This window comes from Balaenoptera borealis, assembly GCF_965194805.1.
Source record: "Balaenoptera borealis genome assembly, chromosome: 5".
In the NCBI taxonomy this organism is placed as follows: Eukaryota; Metazoa; Chordata; class Mammalia; order Artiodactyla; family Balaenopteridae; genus Balaenoptera; species Balaenoptera borealis.
This window is the reverse complement of record NC_138862.1, coordinates 95,575,972-95,594,654: the sequence shown is the minus strand read 5'-3', so window position 1 is coordinate 95,594,654 and position 18,683 is coordinate 95,575,972. Positions and strand designations below refer to the sequence as shown.

Below are 18,683 nucleotides of genomic sequence, written 5' to 3'. Positions count from 1 at the left end.
TATATCCTCGCAGAGGATGCCTTTGAAAAAGAAAATGGTACCTTTTATTCTACTTCCAAAAAAAGAACCCAGGTTCTTTTTATTGGTTGATAATTAAGATACTGCTGAGCTAGAAATTCTGTCCATATCTAAAGTCTTGAAATGTATTTCACTGTCTGGCTACTTTCAACCCCACCTACCTCCTACTATAAGAAAAGAAACCTGTAAATAAAGCTCTAGAAGAAAAGTTCATACATTGTTGATTAGAAGCATTGAGAGTTCAGGAAAATAAGGATTTTCACACTCATTTTTATTCCCATTTTAAGAAGTGGGTGTTAAAAAAATGATGAATTAAACTAAAGCAGACAACTATTTGTACTTATTTGTATACCAGTTGCTCCAATTCCCAATTTAGCACTGTCACTCATTCTATCATCTAAATGTTTCATCTTTCTTCTAAAATATGAATACCCACTCTAAGACTTGGGAGCTGTTTCATGAATAGATAGGTGGTTAGTTGGAAGCTGGATTATGTTAAACACACCCAGGAGGATAGGATTAAATCTAAAATCCTAAAAGAATGTTCCCACATGTCTAAAAGTCCATGAAGCCCAAAGGAAGAACTCCAGCTGTCAGGAAGCCAGGGACCTTGGAAGACGTCACCCACCAGAGGTGGCCCAGACCTAGGATGGCCCGGGAACCTCACATCGGGTGTGCTTGATGACACAGTCATGCTGTCTGCACTCCCACTGGCTATGTTTCCTTTACTGCTAGGAGCCTGGCCGAGAAGCACAGGGGAATTAGGAGGTCTACAAAACTGCCCTGATGATATCTGCAAAGATTTGTCCCCAGGAACGGCATGGCTTCTGAAAGCTTGGGAACTGTGAATTAGTTCTGAAGAGAGAGGACAGGCCAGGAAATTTAATGATGAGGACAAATAGTAATTAGAAAATAATGAAGTCAAAATGTTTAAGTTCAAATCAAAACATGCTGGGTAGGGGTGGAAAGAAGGAAGTGGAAACTGCTTTCTGTTTCCCCCCCTTTTCTGGTACATTTGTGCATGAGGGAGCTGCACAAGGGACAGAAGAAATTCTGGTATGCTTTGCAAGGCATCATGGTCTTCTCCAATGGGATCTGTTGGTGTTCCTTTCCTAAACTCATGCTTGGGGCTGGGAGCACTGAAGGTCAGGTGGTCATGCATCAAAGAGAGGTCATTTAGTGATGCAGCACTTCTTAGAGGAGTCGAGGTACTTGTATGGATGCATGAATTCATGCCCCTCCTGCCCCGAGGTACACATGAGTCTCTAAGGCCCTCCTTACTTGCTGTAATGGACAACTGGGGGCTCATCACTTTGGAGATGCTGGGAGAGGACACACAAATGACCTTAAGTCCTGACTTCCGAGTTGGGCTACATCTTTGGGAGCGAGATCGCTTTGTTGATCTCACTGTGGTCCTTGAGGCTCTCTGCGGCTTCAGTTGCTCTTCAAGACCAAGTCTAATAGGATAAGCTGGTCCATCTTTCTTCCATGAGTGATGCTCAAACAGGGGTCTTGATCTGGAATCATTAATTTCTGCAGGTGCTACTGGCATTAGCTTAGGAGAGGCTAGTTTTTCAGCCTCTCAATACCTGCCATGATCATGAGCTGTGAGTCTGGCTTAGCTGAGGGTTTCAGCTTGATGTGGCTAAAGAATGGTTTAGCAGTGGAGGAAGGTAACACATCTCTGCTAGCCAGGAACCACATCAGCTGCTGTTTAACAGCATAGTGATTGTGCTTAGCTGGAAGAACAGGTGGGTTATTAAGGGGTTGGTGCTGTACCCGGGAGTAGGATCACAAAATTGAATTACTGACCTGGGAGAAAGAGGCAGTTGTTACAGACATAGGTAAATACAAATCGCACTCATAGACTCTAAGGGAAAGTGATCAAAAACGTTCTTGACACTGAATGACTTTTCTCTACAGATTTAGTTTTTAAGTTTTAAAAGTTATTAGTTTTGTAAAAATAGTACAAAATCATTATAAAGGATTTAAACATAAACACATAAAACATAATACATAAACGTATTAAAAAGTTTAAAGAAAAAAACTCTATAGTTTCTACTTCCAATAAACAGCCATTATTAACATTAGGACAATATAATTTCAAGCATTTTCTATACATATGTAAGATAGAGCAGAAAATTAAAAATTATACAAATAGGATCTTATGTAAGAAATCGGGTTCTGGTAATATTGTAGTCTAGATAACTTGAAATAAGCTCTAGCTATAAATATCTGAAGATACTAGAAGAAAATGCAGAGTAATATAAATCACCCTTTCAAATGACTAGTTATGCTCACAAGAAAATAAAGGAAATCATTAGTTGCCACATTAATGACAGAACTGAAAACCAGGGTGTCAGGCATATGAGATGACACAGCGACTTCCTAGAAGGATTGTTGATCTTGGCGAGAGTTATTATTTTGTTTGTTTGCCTTACTCATTTGGTTACCACCCTCTTTTTCCCTACTATTCAAATAATTTTTAATGAGATTTTTAAATAGCTCATCACAGAGTCAAGTTCCTGAAAATTCTTTCTTAGTCTAGTAGTTGAGCAAATGAAGGACCATTACTTTGAAAGTATTTGCAAAAGAAATATAAATGACCTCTGACCCAGTAAGTGAACCACAATCACAAGTCTGGGTCCAACTGTGTGTTCACTGTTACCACAGAACATGGAATGTTAGTGATAATACTAATGATCACTTTTAGGGTCTAGCTATGGATAGGAAATGATCCTACCTAGAATTCCTTAAGTCCTAAGTCATATTCTTCCATGAAAAAGTCACTAAAAATCCTCCTGCCACAAACTCAATTAGATTCCAATAAGGAAAAGGATTTTCTACTTCCTGTTGTTACTTACAAAAAGAAGAACAAATGGATTAAGGTAGAGAAATAATGTTACAGTTCTTCCCAAAGCAAAGCACGTGTGTCTCATAATGAATTATTTTCCAACTTTGTAGCACTAGTTTAACTCTCTATTTCTACTGGAGAAACTCATTATGGCCAATTTCCCCAATACAGCACAGGTACAGGCTGTACTTGCTTGCTGACTTACCTCCTTGGCCCACGCTGGTTTCTCACTAGGACTCATCCCTTCTTTGTAATGGTACAGTGGCTTCTTCTCCACAGGCCTCTGCTCCTGCCGCTGATGCTGAAGGGAAACCAAGTAGTCTCTCTCTTGCTTTAGCTGTCTCTGTAGTCTTTCTGCTTGTCTCTGTTCTTCCAACTGTTTGCGCTTATATTCCTGTCCAGATCAGGAAAGGAGAACAAAGAAAAGGCTAAATCACCATACGGAAACCATTGGCCAGTACCAGTGAAGCAGGCAATGGAACCAAAAGAGATGATAAATAACAAAGGACCTTAATACCAACAGAACCACAAGAGGACATCAGGATGTGCCATAGAGATAAACTACAGCCTTGGGTTAGCGTCTGCACAGAATGTGGCATTTAATGAAAACACTATTGTTTTAGTGGCAACCCCTACAGAATACCACCCTTTGCAAAGTGACTTGCCCTTGATGACTTGTAACCAAGAAAGTGGCAATAATGAGGACATTTGGATGGTCAACACGCAACCCCTATAAGGAGCCGTCCACTTCCTGGTTTAGTAATTAAATCATTCAAACATGTACAATTAAGTACAAAACGAAATAAGTACCTAAAGATACTGCCTAAATCATCTTTTGTTTAACAAAACTTGGACCAACAAAACCATCAGCAAAAACCATGTACAGGCTAAAAAAATATCACAGTGCCACTGAATAAAAAATTCAGTTAAAAAAAAAGATACACCAAGAAGCTCATTTGGAGAGCAGTGCAATAATAATAATAAAAAGTACTTCAAGTGGAAGCCTCCTGAGCAGGGAACACAAAATGTTCCCATCGTAAGGGCAAAACTAATAGTCTGCAAATGAAATATGACTACAGAGCTGAGTGGGTTCTTATGGAAGAGGGGCACTTTGCTGTGATTGTATTCCAGCATGTTGCAAATGACCTCAAACATTACTCTGCAATAAACACAGTGGGTCTCAAAAACAGTCTGAACTTATAATAAGGCTGGATTCATATTAAAGTTTCACAAATAGCTGGAGTTAATAAAGAATGCATAACAAGTATATTAAACATATTGACTCAGCACACTGGGTCAGGAAACGAATTAAGTTTTAGGAGATTTTCCAGGTCCTTGAGGCTTGGAGGATCCCCTCCTTTCTGACTGGCATGTTAGAGGAGACCACAAACACACACACACACACACACGCACGATGAACACAGAGCAGGTCAGCTGGCTTGGCTTTCCCATTACCAGAAGTAGAGCTTGTTCATGCAGTAGCTGCTGCTGCAAGATCTCTAACTGTCTCTGCTCCTCCTCTAACTGTCGCCTGATGTACTCCTGGAGAGGTAGGTGGCAGAGAATTCAGAGGAACACAACGAGAGAAAGAGAGAGAGAAAAAGAACCGGTAATTTCAAAGGTGACAAGAGCTGCCAAGTGAAGTGTGGAAGGAAGGAGGGGAAAAAATACCCAGACACCTCCTCACTAAACAGGAAAGGTACCCCGCACCGAAGCAAAAGCATTTCAATGCAGTCAAAAGCACAAGCCCTCTACCTGCAACTGCAGCGGATTGAGATGGCTCAGTGCTTTGCTGTTACTCTTTGGTTTGGAGAACCGAGCTATATTTCAAAACTTTTCATGACAGGTTCCCTCTTTAGGGGCTACCTGAAATTAACAACGCTATAAAGTTCAGAGGCTCCTGTGCAAGCAGCAGGGGTAAAATAATGGTTGAATGCCATCATGCACTGCCTCTGTAATGGAACCATCTTGCAGTTTCACTGCACTGTCAGAATGTGATTCTAACAAAGAGAGAAAGGGGCCTGCATCGATGGCTCCAAGTCACGGAGACCAGAGTTGCCTGAGTAGAAAAGCTCTTCTGAAGCGATGGAAGAGGAGCACTTGGCTTGCTTATCACGCTTCAGTGCTACTTTCAGAGTAGATGCCCAGGGTTGGGAAAATCACGAGATCCAGGTGCGTCGGGGGACTTCGGCCTGGGGAGGAAGCCAGGTTGAATGAGTGGCCTTTGCCAAGGTTGTGCGTTTGACTTCTTGAATAGGTGAGCATAGTTGCTTGAGAAAGAGTAAAAACCTGCTTAAACCTGAGCAGACCTAAGAGAAGGCGACCCACAGCCCAGAGGCGGCTGGTGCTGCCGTCCGCGCGGGGCCGTCGGCGGGGCTGCCGCGGTACCTGCTCGTGCTCCGCGCGTCTCCTCTCCTCCTCCCGGCGCATCTGCTCTTCGTAGTGCCGCCGCTGCTCCCTCTCCTGCTGCTTCCGCAGCTCCTTCTCTCGCCTTTGTTGCTGTGGGGCGACAAGCAGACAGCCATGAAGGGAACGGGCAGCGGCGAAGGGTGTCGGGAAGCCGGCGGGGAGAGCTGCAGGACCGGGGATGTGAGCTCTTCACGAGATGCCTGCCTGCCTGCCTGAGGGCTCCTCGCCTGTGCCATCGGGGGGACGCATTGGCCAGGATGGGCTGCTAGAGAGCAATTCAGTGTCTACCATGCAAGGTGGGCTCCCCGGGTTTATGCGTCTCCCAAGAAGTTCCCATTCAATGTGTCCTCCCAGTTGGCTGAGGAGGGTTTTCAAATCAGGGGTAGGGAGAACACCAATGTACAATCAGTTACTTATTATATACCATAAAACTGTTTGTGAGATGCTACAGGCTTTAAAGCACATTCGCAATGCTCATGCCATTCAGTCTTTTTGACACCACGTAGGGCAAATGTATCGTAGATCAAGAAAGCAAACACCAGAGAAGGGAAGTGACCTGTTCAGGGCTACACAGTAACTGTGACTGTGGGCAAAACAGAATCTACTGACTCCCACCTGGTCACTCGACTTTCTGATAGACCCTGCTGCCTTTCTTTTCTGGGGCAGTCACTTTTAAGTGTCGATTTCAACTTGTCACTCAAGTACGATGTTAAGCTCAGGAGCCATCATCATCTCATACAATCATTATGCCTCTGAAAGTGGACGTCACGGCAAGCACCTTGCATGCTTTATCCTATTTCATCTGCACAAAAATCTTTTCAGGTAGATATTATTAATACTACTATCTCTTATTTTAAATGAGAAAACAGAGGCACAGAGAGATTTAAGTAGTTGTCCGAGGTCATGCCCACATTCAAGGTCATACTCAGTTAAGTGGTGGAGCTTGATTTCAAACACAGGCAATGTGACTCCAGTCTGAACTCAATCAATACAGAAGATGAAGAGGCAACAGGAGTGACAGATCATAATTAACCCAGTTCTTCATTATATTCTCAGTAAGGAGAACATCTTAGGAGTAGTGACAGGAACCAAGGTTTCCTAGGTAGGGATGGTACCATTCCCCAATCCTTGGAGCATTTGGCATGTGTGGGACACTCATACGTTACAAAGTGTTTCCCCGTACCACACGCCAGGAGTGCCTCTTTTGAGAAATATTGCAGGCCCTTTGTGTTGGAGCCCCGTACCGGCATTAGGATTTCTTCTCCCTCAAATACAAGGTTTGGAGGGGCTGATCAGAGGGTCCATTCCCCTGTAACAGTCTCAACAGCACTTCACTGCCTTGCTGAGGAAGCAGGAGGTATCCAAAATAAAATGGATTGTGACTGTATCTCACTGAGAAGTTAGCTCTATAAAACCCGGGAAACAGCTTTCTAGTACAAAAACTCTCTGTCCCAAGCCCAGCTAAACCAACCACAGATAGTCAAAGTGCCAAAGAAGCCCATGAATGAGGTGGCCTTCCTGATGTGGTTGGTGCCTGCAATCCTCCAGACCTGCTCTCTTCCAACAGTCTCTGAGGCTTGGGAGATAAAGTGCATCTTTTGAAACTCAATTTCTATCACTTCCAGATCAAGAATTGTTTGTGCATCTTAGATTGTAGGCAATGGGGAGCCGCTGGAAGACTATATGCCATCAAACGCCATGACCAAACCTGCATTTTCAAGGGGGCTCCTACCCGCCACGGGATGGGCAGGATTAGAAGCTGAAGATGCAATGTGAGGCCGTTCTATGGATCCAGACAGAAAATGACAGGGCACCCATGCGCTAAGCAAAGGCAGCTGGAGAATCCATGTTCGTAATTGCTGCTGAGACGCAGCCAAAAGGAAGAAAAACTAAAAACTGTCCGGATTTCCAGTCATTCCAACAGGACTGTAGTGGACGCCAACTTAGAAGCAGAAATTAGAATTAGGCCAAAAATAAAACGGGCAGAATTTGGTGACTATGGGGTGTGTGAGGGTGAGTGGTGAGTGAAGTTTCTGGCCCAGGAGCATGGCAGGTGGTGTGATATACAAGTTCAGGGATGGGAATGAGGGGTGTGCTGGGGGGCAGGGATGAGTCAAGTTCCAGACATGTGATTATTTGTTTTACAGAAAAATAATACAGGAAGATGCGAGTAGAAAACATCATCATAGGAACTGACTGAATAATTTGGATTACAGACCCAAAACAGAGATATTTCCAACACTCAACCAAAGGGAATCAATGCCAGCACAGAGAATAAAATAATTATGTGTACAGATCTGGCTCCTGGCAGGAAACAGCCCTAATTTAGCTAACATTTCAAGTTTTTTTACTCCCACCATCAGTCTCTTTCTTGAGGAAAAAATATAATCAAGGCTTTTGAAGATTTAGCTGATTTTTATGTGAAGGATTTGTACATTTTCAACCCCCTTTCCAGGAATCAATACTGTTTTATAATTACAGGCCACTCAGGTCCCTGTGCAAGGTGTACATAGTATTGATTGCAACTCAGGAGAGTCTGGGCTTCCCAAGAACTCTGTAGTTTCTGAAAAAGACACTCTAAAGTGACTAATAATTAATAATGATCTCATCTGGATCAGCTGCTGCTAAGGCATGGTGGCATCTGCCAGGGCCTTGGTTCCTGTGGTGAGGCTGGAAAAATAAATCACTTCCCCAACCTTGCGGAAGGCACCTTGCCAATTTCTAGCTGCTGTGCCTCAATGTTAATCACCTTTCCAGGAAAATTGTTTGCTCTTTCTCCTCCTGGCTGTGGGACTGTTTGAGGGGACATATCAAAACATGTCAGAGAAAGACCAAGTCCCTGGCCTCAAGCAGACACCTTTACAAAGCTTTGATGACTCTTGCTAAAAGTAGCAATCTGAGAGCAAGGCCTTTGCTTGACCCCCACTGGACCCACCAGCCCCTCACAGGGGGCCTGGCACCTGGCAGGTGCAGAGATTTTGTTCAATTGAACCGAATAAGAAACTTGCGGCAAAAGCAGACAATTCAGTACCATCCTAACTTTTTTTTTGGAGGGGTGCTTTCCCTTCCTATCAGTGCTTATAGCACACCATGCCTTATGTTATGGTTATTTGAAATGTCTCATCTACTCTGCAATCTAGATCGTGGGCAGGGTCTCTGCTCTACTCTGGTTTTTACCTCCCACTATATCCCATAAAGAGCCTGATAGCACTGATGTTTGTTGTTTTATATACTATAGATGGGGCAGCAAGAGAAGAGGAGAAAGGCTCGCAGAACCTCAGACCACCCCTTCACCCTTTGACGCCCTCCCGGCCCAGAATATTCTTTTATGCTGAGCATAGACAAGGCTTGGAATGTTTTTCTAAAAAGAGAGCCACCCACGATTGGCACTGGCATGGGATTTATTTTCCATCTTAGAGAAAGGCAGGAAAAGAAAATAAGGGAATAGGAGTCTAAGCTGGATGGAGTAGAAAAGGGAAGAAATAAAATTTTTTCTAGGGACTTCCCTGGCAGTCCAGTGGTTAGGACTCCAAGCTTCCAATGCAGGGGGCCCCGGTTCGATCCCTGGTCGGGGAACTAAGATCCCATATGCTGCGCAGAGCGGCCAAAAAAATAAATGCATAAATAAATAAATAAAATAAGATAAAACTCACAGCGCAAATAATTACCGAAAGAAGTTTCAAAAAAAATTTCTAAATGTCACTGAGTTATGCATAAAGATGACAGTGGTTCTGTCACAAAAGAATAGCTTAAACCAACTACTCTAAACTCTCAGCAGGAACTCCCCACCCCACCGCCCCAAATATACTGAACTGCCTAGAAGTATATTTTCATCCACATCTTCTTGGAGCCATCTCCAAAAATTACAGCACATAAAACTAGACATTCAATAGGTTCTTACAAGTTTCTTAATTTTTTTTCTGGTTGGGAATGACTGATAATACCTACTCTGAAACTTTTCCAGGCTAAAATCATTGTTGCCTTGATCTAGGGAGTAGATCATAGGGGTCTTTTTGTCCCTTTGCCTTCTACTGGTGTTCCTAAAGAATGATTCTTTTAGGACAGTTTTTGTCTTCCCCAGTGGGTGCTCCTCTCAGGCCACGGCCAGGTGAAGGCTGTGCGGCTGTACTTTCAAGTATGCTCATTTTAATGGAGGAAATAATCCTGTCCCCTTCAGCTCCTCAAGAGCATATTATCTTAGCCCTTAACTATTCAAATTGCATTAAAGTTGTGAGAAATAATACACATGGGTGTTCATCACAAAGGCCATGGAGTTGCTCTTTCTTTCCTTTGATTCCTTTAAATGTTCTTTTTGGATTAAGTTTAACCAGTAGAAAGGTGTGTACTGCACCAGGGTGCTCTGGCCTCGTAGAAGTGACTTTGATGACCTGTTAGAACATGAATTGCATTTTACAGTAGTATGAGAAGAGTGGAAAAAAGCTAAGAAGTTTATTTTTTATTTATTCATATAAATAACTCAGACGTTATTCCTAGCACTATTCAACCACTCCCAGGTGAGTGCACGGGTTTTCAATGATCTCGGAAAGCTTGCCCAAGCAATGCGTCTACTCTAATCTGGACAATGTGAATCTTGACCCATTCAAGTCTGCCTCTTTCCTTAGCTGCTAAGACTTTCAGAGTCAGATGGAGGCCCACCTCTGGCACCCAGACACCACGTTGTACAGGTGTTCTATGAACTGACCCTACCCTGGCTTCATCTTGCTTTTCTCTTCAATTTTATTGTTCCTTTCTACTTTATTTTTCTTGTTTATTTTATTTTTAGTTTCTGCATTAATCTTTGTAAGCCACCTTAAAGCATCTTTTTGGAATGAAAAAAAGTCATAAAGAAGGGTATACACAGGCAAACAATAGCTTGGCCCTCCATGTCTTCTGAAACCTCAAAATCTCCCTTGGGAGGATCAAAACGGAGATAAATGAGAAACTGTAGACTTGTCATTTGGTTCTTTAAACTCATGAAGATGCCACCTCTGTGTCTGTCACCTGAGCATGTGGTTAATGTCATTTTCCCAGAAGTGGGGATCAATTTGCTCTGATGCTACCACACCCTCTCGTTGGAGAGGTGGTTAAACTGAACTGCAGTAACATGTCTAGAACTGGCTGGGACCTATAGGGAAGCGTAGCCCAATCTCCTATCTAATCTAAAACTCTGTACCATGGACCAGAGCAAATATGGCTAAGTACAGCTCACCCATCATTCTAAGGATACAGGATCTTTTGAAAAAGCACAGGGTTGTAATCTTCGTGTATGGTGTTCTTTTTTTGTTTTTCTGTTTTTTTTTTTTTAACCAAAAGAAGTATTTCATTCTATATTATTCTAATTGGAGCCTCACATTAGCCCTGTTGGGTGACGCAAATGTCATTTTCTTTATTTCCCTCATTTAAAGACTTTCAGGAAAGTTCAATTCCTGGTCAGTGGCCACATAACAAGTTGAGGGGAATCATGGAAGGAATACAAATCATCCTAACAGGCACTGTCTATGTGCGCCAGGTATTTGCTGGGCTGGGTGATTTACATGCTTCAGTTCATTAAATTCCACAATGTGACCCTGAAGTTTATTGCTATCATTCCCATTTTACAGATAAGCAAATTGAAGCTCAGAGAAGTGTACTGTTCCATGTCACACGGCTGGAAAATTGTGGAGCACTCTGTGCCCTACTATCCCCTGAGTCCCCAGTGCCTGGCAGAGTATTCTATCAATTAGAGAGGCATCCAATCCAGATAGGACACTCTGCTGCTTTTTTCTACCTGCTGACTGCTCAGGTTGAACTTGAGTTTGACTCTTACAACATTCTGATAGATTTGGGGGAAAACAAGGCTAGTTGCCTTTGTGTAAAGGTTTTGGGCCCTCCTATCTTTTACACACATTGTGTTTCCTATTATACAGACTCAAAGGTAACATTCACATTTGAGAATTAATATCCCACAGCTGCAAAGTGACATATCACTGGGGGAGGGGAGTAGGTATGAGAGGCCACAGGTCCTGAGGGACAGAACACTGGATCAGAAATAGTAAGACTAGATTCCAGTCCTGCTCTGCCACTGATACAAACACTGCAGACCATACCACACAGTCTCAATAAATACTTGTTTAATGAATGAGTGAATGTTGTATGACCTTGAATGAGTCACCTTAACCCAAACCTTCAATGAGGGGGAAGATTAGGTGATCTTACAAGTCTGTTCATTCTAAGAGTCTAAGCAAGAATATGCTACATCGCAAAGCAAAAATCGACTGACAATTCAGAATGAGAAGGGAAGTGAAGCAGAATTCTGGCGTGCTCTTGGAGAGCTCTGCTTCTCTTCATCCTGGGTGACCACCTGGAAGTGGTGAGAGGAGACCCCACTGACTGTGGAAGATCAGAGCGGGCCTCCAGAGGACAGCACAGCAGCCAGTGCAGGATCAAGCCAGGCTCCTTGGGAAGTACCTCAAACCTTCCCCTTGACACAGGGGCTCTCTCTGTTCAAAGACATTCGAAATGAAAGGCCCCAGCATGGTCCCTCGAATCGACCGCACAGCACACATGCCCCCTCACTTAAATAGGACTGTTCTGTATAAGCTTTGCAGGAGCTATACTTGTGACAAGAGGCATTCAAGCTTCTGGGTACCCCATTTGCTCATTTTAACATCTGTGAAAGTTTCAGCTTTGGAAAGACCATTGCACACCACCCACTGCAGGGCAAGGGCATGATTCCTTGCAACTAACGCTGGGATTCCAAGCCTTTTTTTTTATAGGGAGGACGAGAATGAGAATGATGGTGAAGCAGTCTGGCACCTCTGAATTCACTACAAAGTAATCAGAATCACAAAAATGAATAATAATTATTCATGATAAGAACAAACAGTTGGGTAGTGCCTCCTATGATGCCAGGCACCGTCCTAAGCCCTTCGCTCACAGTAACTCATTTAGTTCTTATCACAACCCTGTAGGCATGTACTGCCATCATTATCCCCACTTGACAGATAAGGAAACCGAGGCACACACAGGCCAGTATCTTGCCCAACTTCACTGGGTTGGTAAGTGCAAAGCCAGAACGATACTCTGCATCTGGTTCTTGCCATGCTGCCTCTATGGATCTGAAGGACATCTATGGTTGAGACGTGTATATATACAAAGTGAAGGATGTTTTATTAATGCTTTTTCAAGTGGCCATTTTCCCCTCTACCTTCACTTTGTTACCTGTCTTTTCCTCACAGAAACAGTAATCAGAGAACCACTGAGAAAACTAGACCAGCTAGATATACCTCATTCTTTTCTTTTTACACGTACTTTACACTATTAAAGATAAACCATTCAACCCACCCGTTCAGAGCTTTCCTGGAAAATTAACAGCTTAAATGAGACTCTTCTTTTGAGCTCCCTAGCCAACTCTTGATCACTAGGCAGCCCCAAGGCTAAGCACTGTCTGAGTACATGTGAGCCAAGCTAGTCTTTATGCAGGTAGCACGGGGAAAGAAAGTTCTAAACAGGCTGAGCTGCGAGGAGGCTTCATGAAGAATTCTGATCCTGCCTCTTCTTTGGATGTTAGTCAGTGTGACTATTTATGAGCTTACCTCTGAGCTGCAGTTTCCCTGGGGAGAATGGCTGGTTTTCCTGGGTATCATATAGAGGAGCAAGATGGCCCAATGGACATCCTGAGCACCTATGACTCTGTAGGTTAGTGTAAAAGTCAAGTGCAGATGTAACTCTCAAATTCCTTCTGCCATCGTCATGAAGACTTAATATGAGATTTTCACATTGAGTCCTATGAAAACAAGCCCATTATAAACCAGTTTATTAATACAATGTCTACAGAGAGGACCACTCCCGCACATCTGGGATGATGGTGAAGATGCTAAATTACATCATATATAGCAAGGTTGCAGGAACTGGTGACATTTGGGCAAGAACACTATCATTGTCTTCAACCATTTCTGGGGCTTAGGTGGAAGGCATTTTAGTTTTGTTTGGTATAATTTGTATTAATGCAGGGATAGCACAAGGACGTGAATCAATAACAGGATACATTTTCTAACAGTAGGAGTTGTTCAAAAATAGAATAGGCTGCCTCAAGCCTCTAAGAGTATAAGCAGAGATAATATGTTAAACAGGTTAAATGACTGAGGAGTATTGTCAAAGGGATTCTTGCTTTGAGAGAAGAACTGGCTTAGATCACTTTTGAGGTCTCTTATGTTCCTCAACCTCTATGATTCCATGAAACCGCTCATTGACTGAAGAAAACAAGAGTGAAATGAAAACAATTCGATTTAAATGTCATGCGAAATAGTATTTTCTGTGAAACTATTTTGTTGTCATAGTTCTATGGTTGGGAACAGCTAAGAATAATGATGGTGTAACATAAGAGATGCAGACTGGATGTAATAAAAGAGATTCCATGAAGACCCCGGACAACTGAAGGCAGTTGTAATGCCCATTCCTCACTGTCACTTAAAAGCAACCCCTGTCATCCACCTAAGTTGCCCTAGATACACCCAGGGCCAGAAACTGCCTAATGCTGGGTTTTTTTTTTTTTTTCTTCCAGTATGAAATGCTATAAATATAAAATACTAGCCTATCCTTCCCATTCCTTGGAAGTGTAGAAAGGGGTCTGAACAAAAGGATTTCAAATATCAGTAGCATTTTAGGCTGCAGTACAGGAATTTCAGCCCAACCTCCTCACCTGGGCAGGAAGCCCCTCCCATCACAGGACCCAGGTGACCAAGTGGACACAGCCAGACTCCTGCAAGCATGGCAGGTAAGTTAGAACAGGGAACCTTTCTGGGATCCACTGGGAAGCAGGGTTCCCATACATCCATGCAAACCACACGACCTCTTGAAGCACGTGTGTGAATTACACGCGTGCCCGACGCGGACCTCGCCAGAGGCCGTGGGCAGGCCCTGCCCCGGAAAGTGAGCATCCACTTTGCCAGCCTGGCTCCCATCTGTTTCATAATCTCTGCTCAGTTATTGAAATAACAGAGCAAAAGCCCAGCTAGCACAGGGAGATCAGCTTGGTGCTTTGTGACCACCTAGAGGGGTGGGATAGGGAGGAGATATGGGGATATATGTATATGTATAGCTGATTCACTTTGTTATAGAGTAGAAACTAACACACCATCGTAAAGCAATTATACTCCAATAAAGATGTTATTTAAAAAAAAAAAAAAGCCCAGCTAGTAAGCGTTCAATCTTGGTGCCACTGCTAACAGCACCCAGGAAGAAAGAGCTGCTCTGCCCCCGACCAGCGGCTGCCGCTCGCAGGACTCATTAGGATGCCTACAGTTAATGATTAAATGAACTAAAGGCCGCTTCTCAGCAGTGCCGACGAATTAACACTCCAGGCCCTGAAATGGGAGAGTTATTCTTGTTCACGGTGTTTTCTTCCGGCTGAGGGCCTGGGAGTGTGGCCTGTGGGTGGGAACGCAGCATTCCCTGTCTCCTGCCTGCTCAGGCCGCAGTCAGCTGTGAGCGCTCACCTGGAAAAGAAATGACTAAGAGCAGCCACAGCAGGCGGATGATGGGAAAGAAAGCTGTTCCCCTTATGGGCAACTCTTTTCTTGATTATTCAGGTACTTGGTGCCAGGTACTGTTCTAAGTGCTTTGGATGTAGAAACATTTAATCCTGGAAACTGTTACTCTCCCATGTTATAAATGAGCAAACGGAGGCATAGAGAAGTCATGTCTTGCCCAAGATCACAAAGGCAGTAAGTGGCAGAGCCGGGATTCAAACCTAGGCAATCTCCTACTGTACCCTTGACTGTCTTGTTTCTACCTTCCTGGAGAAAGGGTCACTCCCAAGGTGCTGTGTCCCAGGTGCCCATAAGTCTACTCTTCAGGCATCACAAGAGCTCTACCTTCTTAGGGGTTTTGTTTAGATGCTGGTAGCAGGTGAGACTTGATGCAGCCACTGGTGGCGACGATGGGATCATAATTACACAGTGTGGGAAGTGACAACAAGAAAAATACTGATGAGAGCATCCATCAAAAAGCAGAGTTTCCCCAGGGGAGGGTCCTCTGAGGCTTGGCTGGGAGGAGGAGACCTTCCAAGGTGGCAGCTGATCCTATAAGATGAGGTGCATCCAGAAGGATGAAGAATGGGCTGCCTCCCTGTGCTGGAAGGCCAGGACTGCTAGCTATGTTGATAGTAGATGCAGACCCCAGCAAGACAAGAACAAGAGGGCTCTCAGAGAAGAGCCCTCAAAAAGGGATGGAAAAGTAAACAGGCAAGGTACATTAGAGAATGAAGGAAGACAGGCAATGGGAGATGCCATCTATTCAGAAAACCCTTAAAACAAAACAAAAAACCTAACAACTTTGAAATCACCAGTTGCAAAATAACAATAAAATATTCACCCACCAATGTCAGTCTGTTCTTCTGTCAGGCACTGTGCCAAGCCTTCTGTACCTATGACTACATTTACCCTACAACAATTCTGCCAAGTAAACAGTATCTTGATTGTGTATATGAGGAAGCCGAGGGTCAGAGAGGGCAAGTAATTTGCCCTAGGTCACGTAGCTAGGATTAAGCCTTGGTCTCCGCAGCTTCAAAGCCGGTGTGCTTTGCCCCTGCACTAATCTGCTAGCCAGCCACTTAAAAACTGGATATATTTCTTTTTCTCTTGATGACATAACCAAATCCCTACTAGTATTATAAACAAATATTCTTCCCAAGGTATGAATAAAAGTTTACCTGTTGGTACATTTATTTTAATAAATTCAAGAAGGTTTTACTGTCACATGTAAAAGAGTAAACTTTTGGAAATTATACCTTGGACTTCAGCCAAAGGCACCCGGTCCAACAATACTAACAACTAATATTTACTGAGTATGTTCTAAGTGCTGCTGCTATTCTAAGGCTTTCTATGAATCGACTCATTTAATCTTTACAATAGCCCTGGGAGGTAAATGCTACTATTATTTCCAGTTTTACAGACGAGGAAACTGAGGCACAGGAAAGTTAAAGAACTTACATCTAATAAGGAAGATAATGTCAGCCAAAATACTACTCTCAACAGAATTCCCCCAAATGCTCTGTTGCTCATTGACTCTTCTGCAGTTTCCCCTCGATCCCCTTTTTCCCCTTTTTGGTCTGAAAGCACCTGGGAGAAACTACTTAGGTCCCAAAGAGTAACCATACCCACCAGTGGCTTTTCTGCATTTGGGCTCCAGCTGCCACAGCTTCTGTGAAACTGGCCTGGTCACCCTGAGTGAAAGTGAATACTGAGAGATGATGTGAGCAAAGCTGACCACAACGTATGAGCACGTAATTACGAAAAGTTCTCCAAACGGAAGCACGAGTGGGGCCCGTTAGTCATGTTTAACCTGGAATTGACAAGTCAATTGAAAGTGAGATCTGTCTAGCTCTTGGCGGTTGACAAAGCCAGGTCTTTCACATCCATTTTCCTGGTTAATCCTCAGAACAGCTTTGGTGGTGGGAACAAGCTTTCTTAGAAGCCTCCTCGTAGAGCTTAGGAAGCGGGGCTCTGGGGAGACTTAGGGAGTCGCCCAGGCAGGCAGGTGGCGCACGATGGCCCTCAGATCTAGACCTTCTGATTTCCCGAGCAGGTTGCTTCCTTCTCTCCAAAGCAGAGACGAAACGGATACATTTCTAGAGAGTACTACACTAAAACTACCTTTCCAATGTCTTCTTTGTCACTGAAACGAAGGGCTGCTGTTGGCTTACTCCTTTGGGCAGCGTTCTGCAGAGCCGGTCCTGTAACTCCATGGTCCGCTTGAATATGCAGTTTTCTCTGCAACAACATTAAACTCTCCTACGTCCTTATTAGTCTTCTCTGCTTGCTTCTCCTCCCCTATTCTAGTTCTCAGAGAGTCTAGCTCCTAGACTCTCCTCCTCTCGATGTCTACTTCCATGACCATGAACCAGTAATTCCCATTTTTCTTCCCATTCTCAAGCCCTCTTCTCTGGCTCTAACTATATAATCCAACTGCATCCTTGGCTTCACCACTGGCTGCCTCACAGGCATCTTTAACTCACTACATTCCAAAGTGATCTTATCCTCCTGTTCGCAAACCTGGTCCTGCACCTGGACGCTCCAGCCTGACATCGGAGAACCTTCTGTGACCACCTGCGCTCCTTCATGGAAGACATCTGATCAACCACCGCATCCTGCATGTTCTATAGGCTCCATCTCTCTCAAATGTGCCCACTTTCCTCAATCCCCATCCAACCATCATCCACCTAAAGCACCACCCTCTCTGGCCTGGGCTAACTGGTCTCTCCTATCCACTCTTGCTTCCTTCCAACAACTTTCACTGCAGCCCAAGTTTCATTTCAGAAACGCAGATCCGACAGAAAGACAAATATCATATGATATCGCTTATATGTAGAATCTAAAGAAAAGGGCACAAATGAACTTATTTACAAAACAAAAATAGAGTCATGGATGTACAAAACAAACTTATGGTTACCAAGGGATGGGGGGCGGCAGGGATAAAATGGGAGATTGGGATTGACATATACACATTACTACATATAAAATAGATAACTAATAAGAACCTGCTGTATAGCACAGGGAACTCTACTCAAAACTCTGTAATGGCCTATATGGGAAAAGAATCTAAAAAAAAAAAAAAAGAGTGGAAATATGTATATGTATAACTGATTCACTTTGCTGTACGCCTGAAACTAACACAACATTGTAAATCAACTATACTCCAATACAAAGTAAGAAAAAAAGGATCACATAAAAAAAACCAAAAAACAACAACAAAAAAACCCAGCAGATCTGATCATATCCCCTTGGTTGAAACATATCAATGACTTCCCTCTATTCTTAGAACAAAATATGAAATTCCTTAACCAGGCTTACGAAGCCCAGCAACACAGTGCCTTGGCTTCCCTGCCTAGCATACCCGCGTGCCCCTCACCGCCTTCAGCTGAACGCTGACCCACGGGCCTCCACGCCTGCCTAGGCTCCCACCCCCGCGGTCTGCTCCCCTAGTGCGCCATTCTTCTCCACCACAGCAGTCTGGCAATGATGGTGAAAATGGTTATTTGGGTGATGATTTGCTGAATGCCTGTCTCCCTCACAGATCTCGTCTTCACAAGGGCAGACCATTCCCAGGGTCCAGCATGGGTGTCCGCAGAGCGGAGCTATGCATCCACTAAATCTGTCAAGTGACTGCGGGTAGGAATAGGACAAAAGTTTTAATTCTACCATACACTTAAACAAACACTTCATCTCAACGTCCTTAAAAGCCCCAGTCACTCACAGTTAAAAAGCTAGAGGCTTATAGGGAATTTTAGACTCCAGGCTCTCATTTTGTACGTCAGTGCTCAACTATTCCTGGCCAGTAAGATACTGGTGGTATTTAACTTTTTCTTTTTCTGGTGATAGAACCAAAGCAGTATAATATCTTTCAGCTAGAGCTGGTTGTTTTT

The 18,683-nt window shown here is 43.6% G+C and overlaps 1 protein-coding gene across 4 annotated transcripts in view; it reads right to left on the bottom strand.

Annotated features, from left to right (window-relative positions):
* Window positions 1-18,683, bottom strand: part of TNIK (TRAF2 and NCK interacting kinase) — a 406,336-nt gene that overhangs the window by 72,074 nt on the left and 315,579 nt on the right. For 2 of the 4 annotated variants that reach the window (XM_082393876.1, XM_082393877.1), the window contains exons 13-15: window positions 5,261-5,371; window positions 4,328-4,414; window positions 3,078-3,266 (exon numbers count right to left, since the gene is read on the bottom strand). In XM_082393876.1, the coding sequence (XP_082250002.1) occupies window positions 3,078-3,266; window positions 4,328-4,414; window positions 5,261-5,371 (387 nt within the window). The remainder of the gene's footprint in view (window positions 1-3,077; window positions 3,267-4,327; window positions 4,415-5,260; window positions 5,372-18,683) is intronic. The other 2 variants (XM_082393878.1, XM_082393879.1) reach the window with 1 other exon arrangement.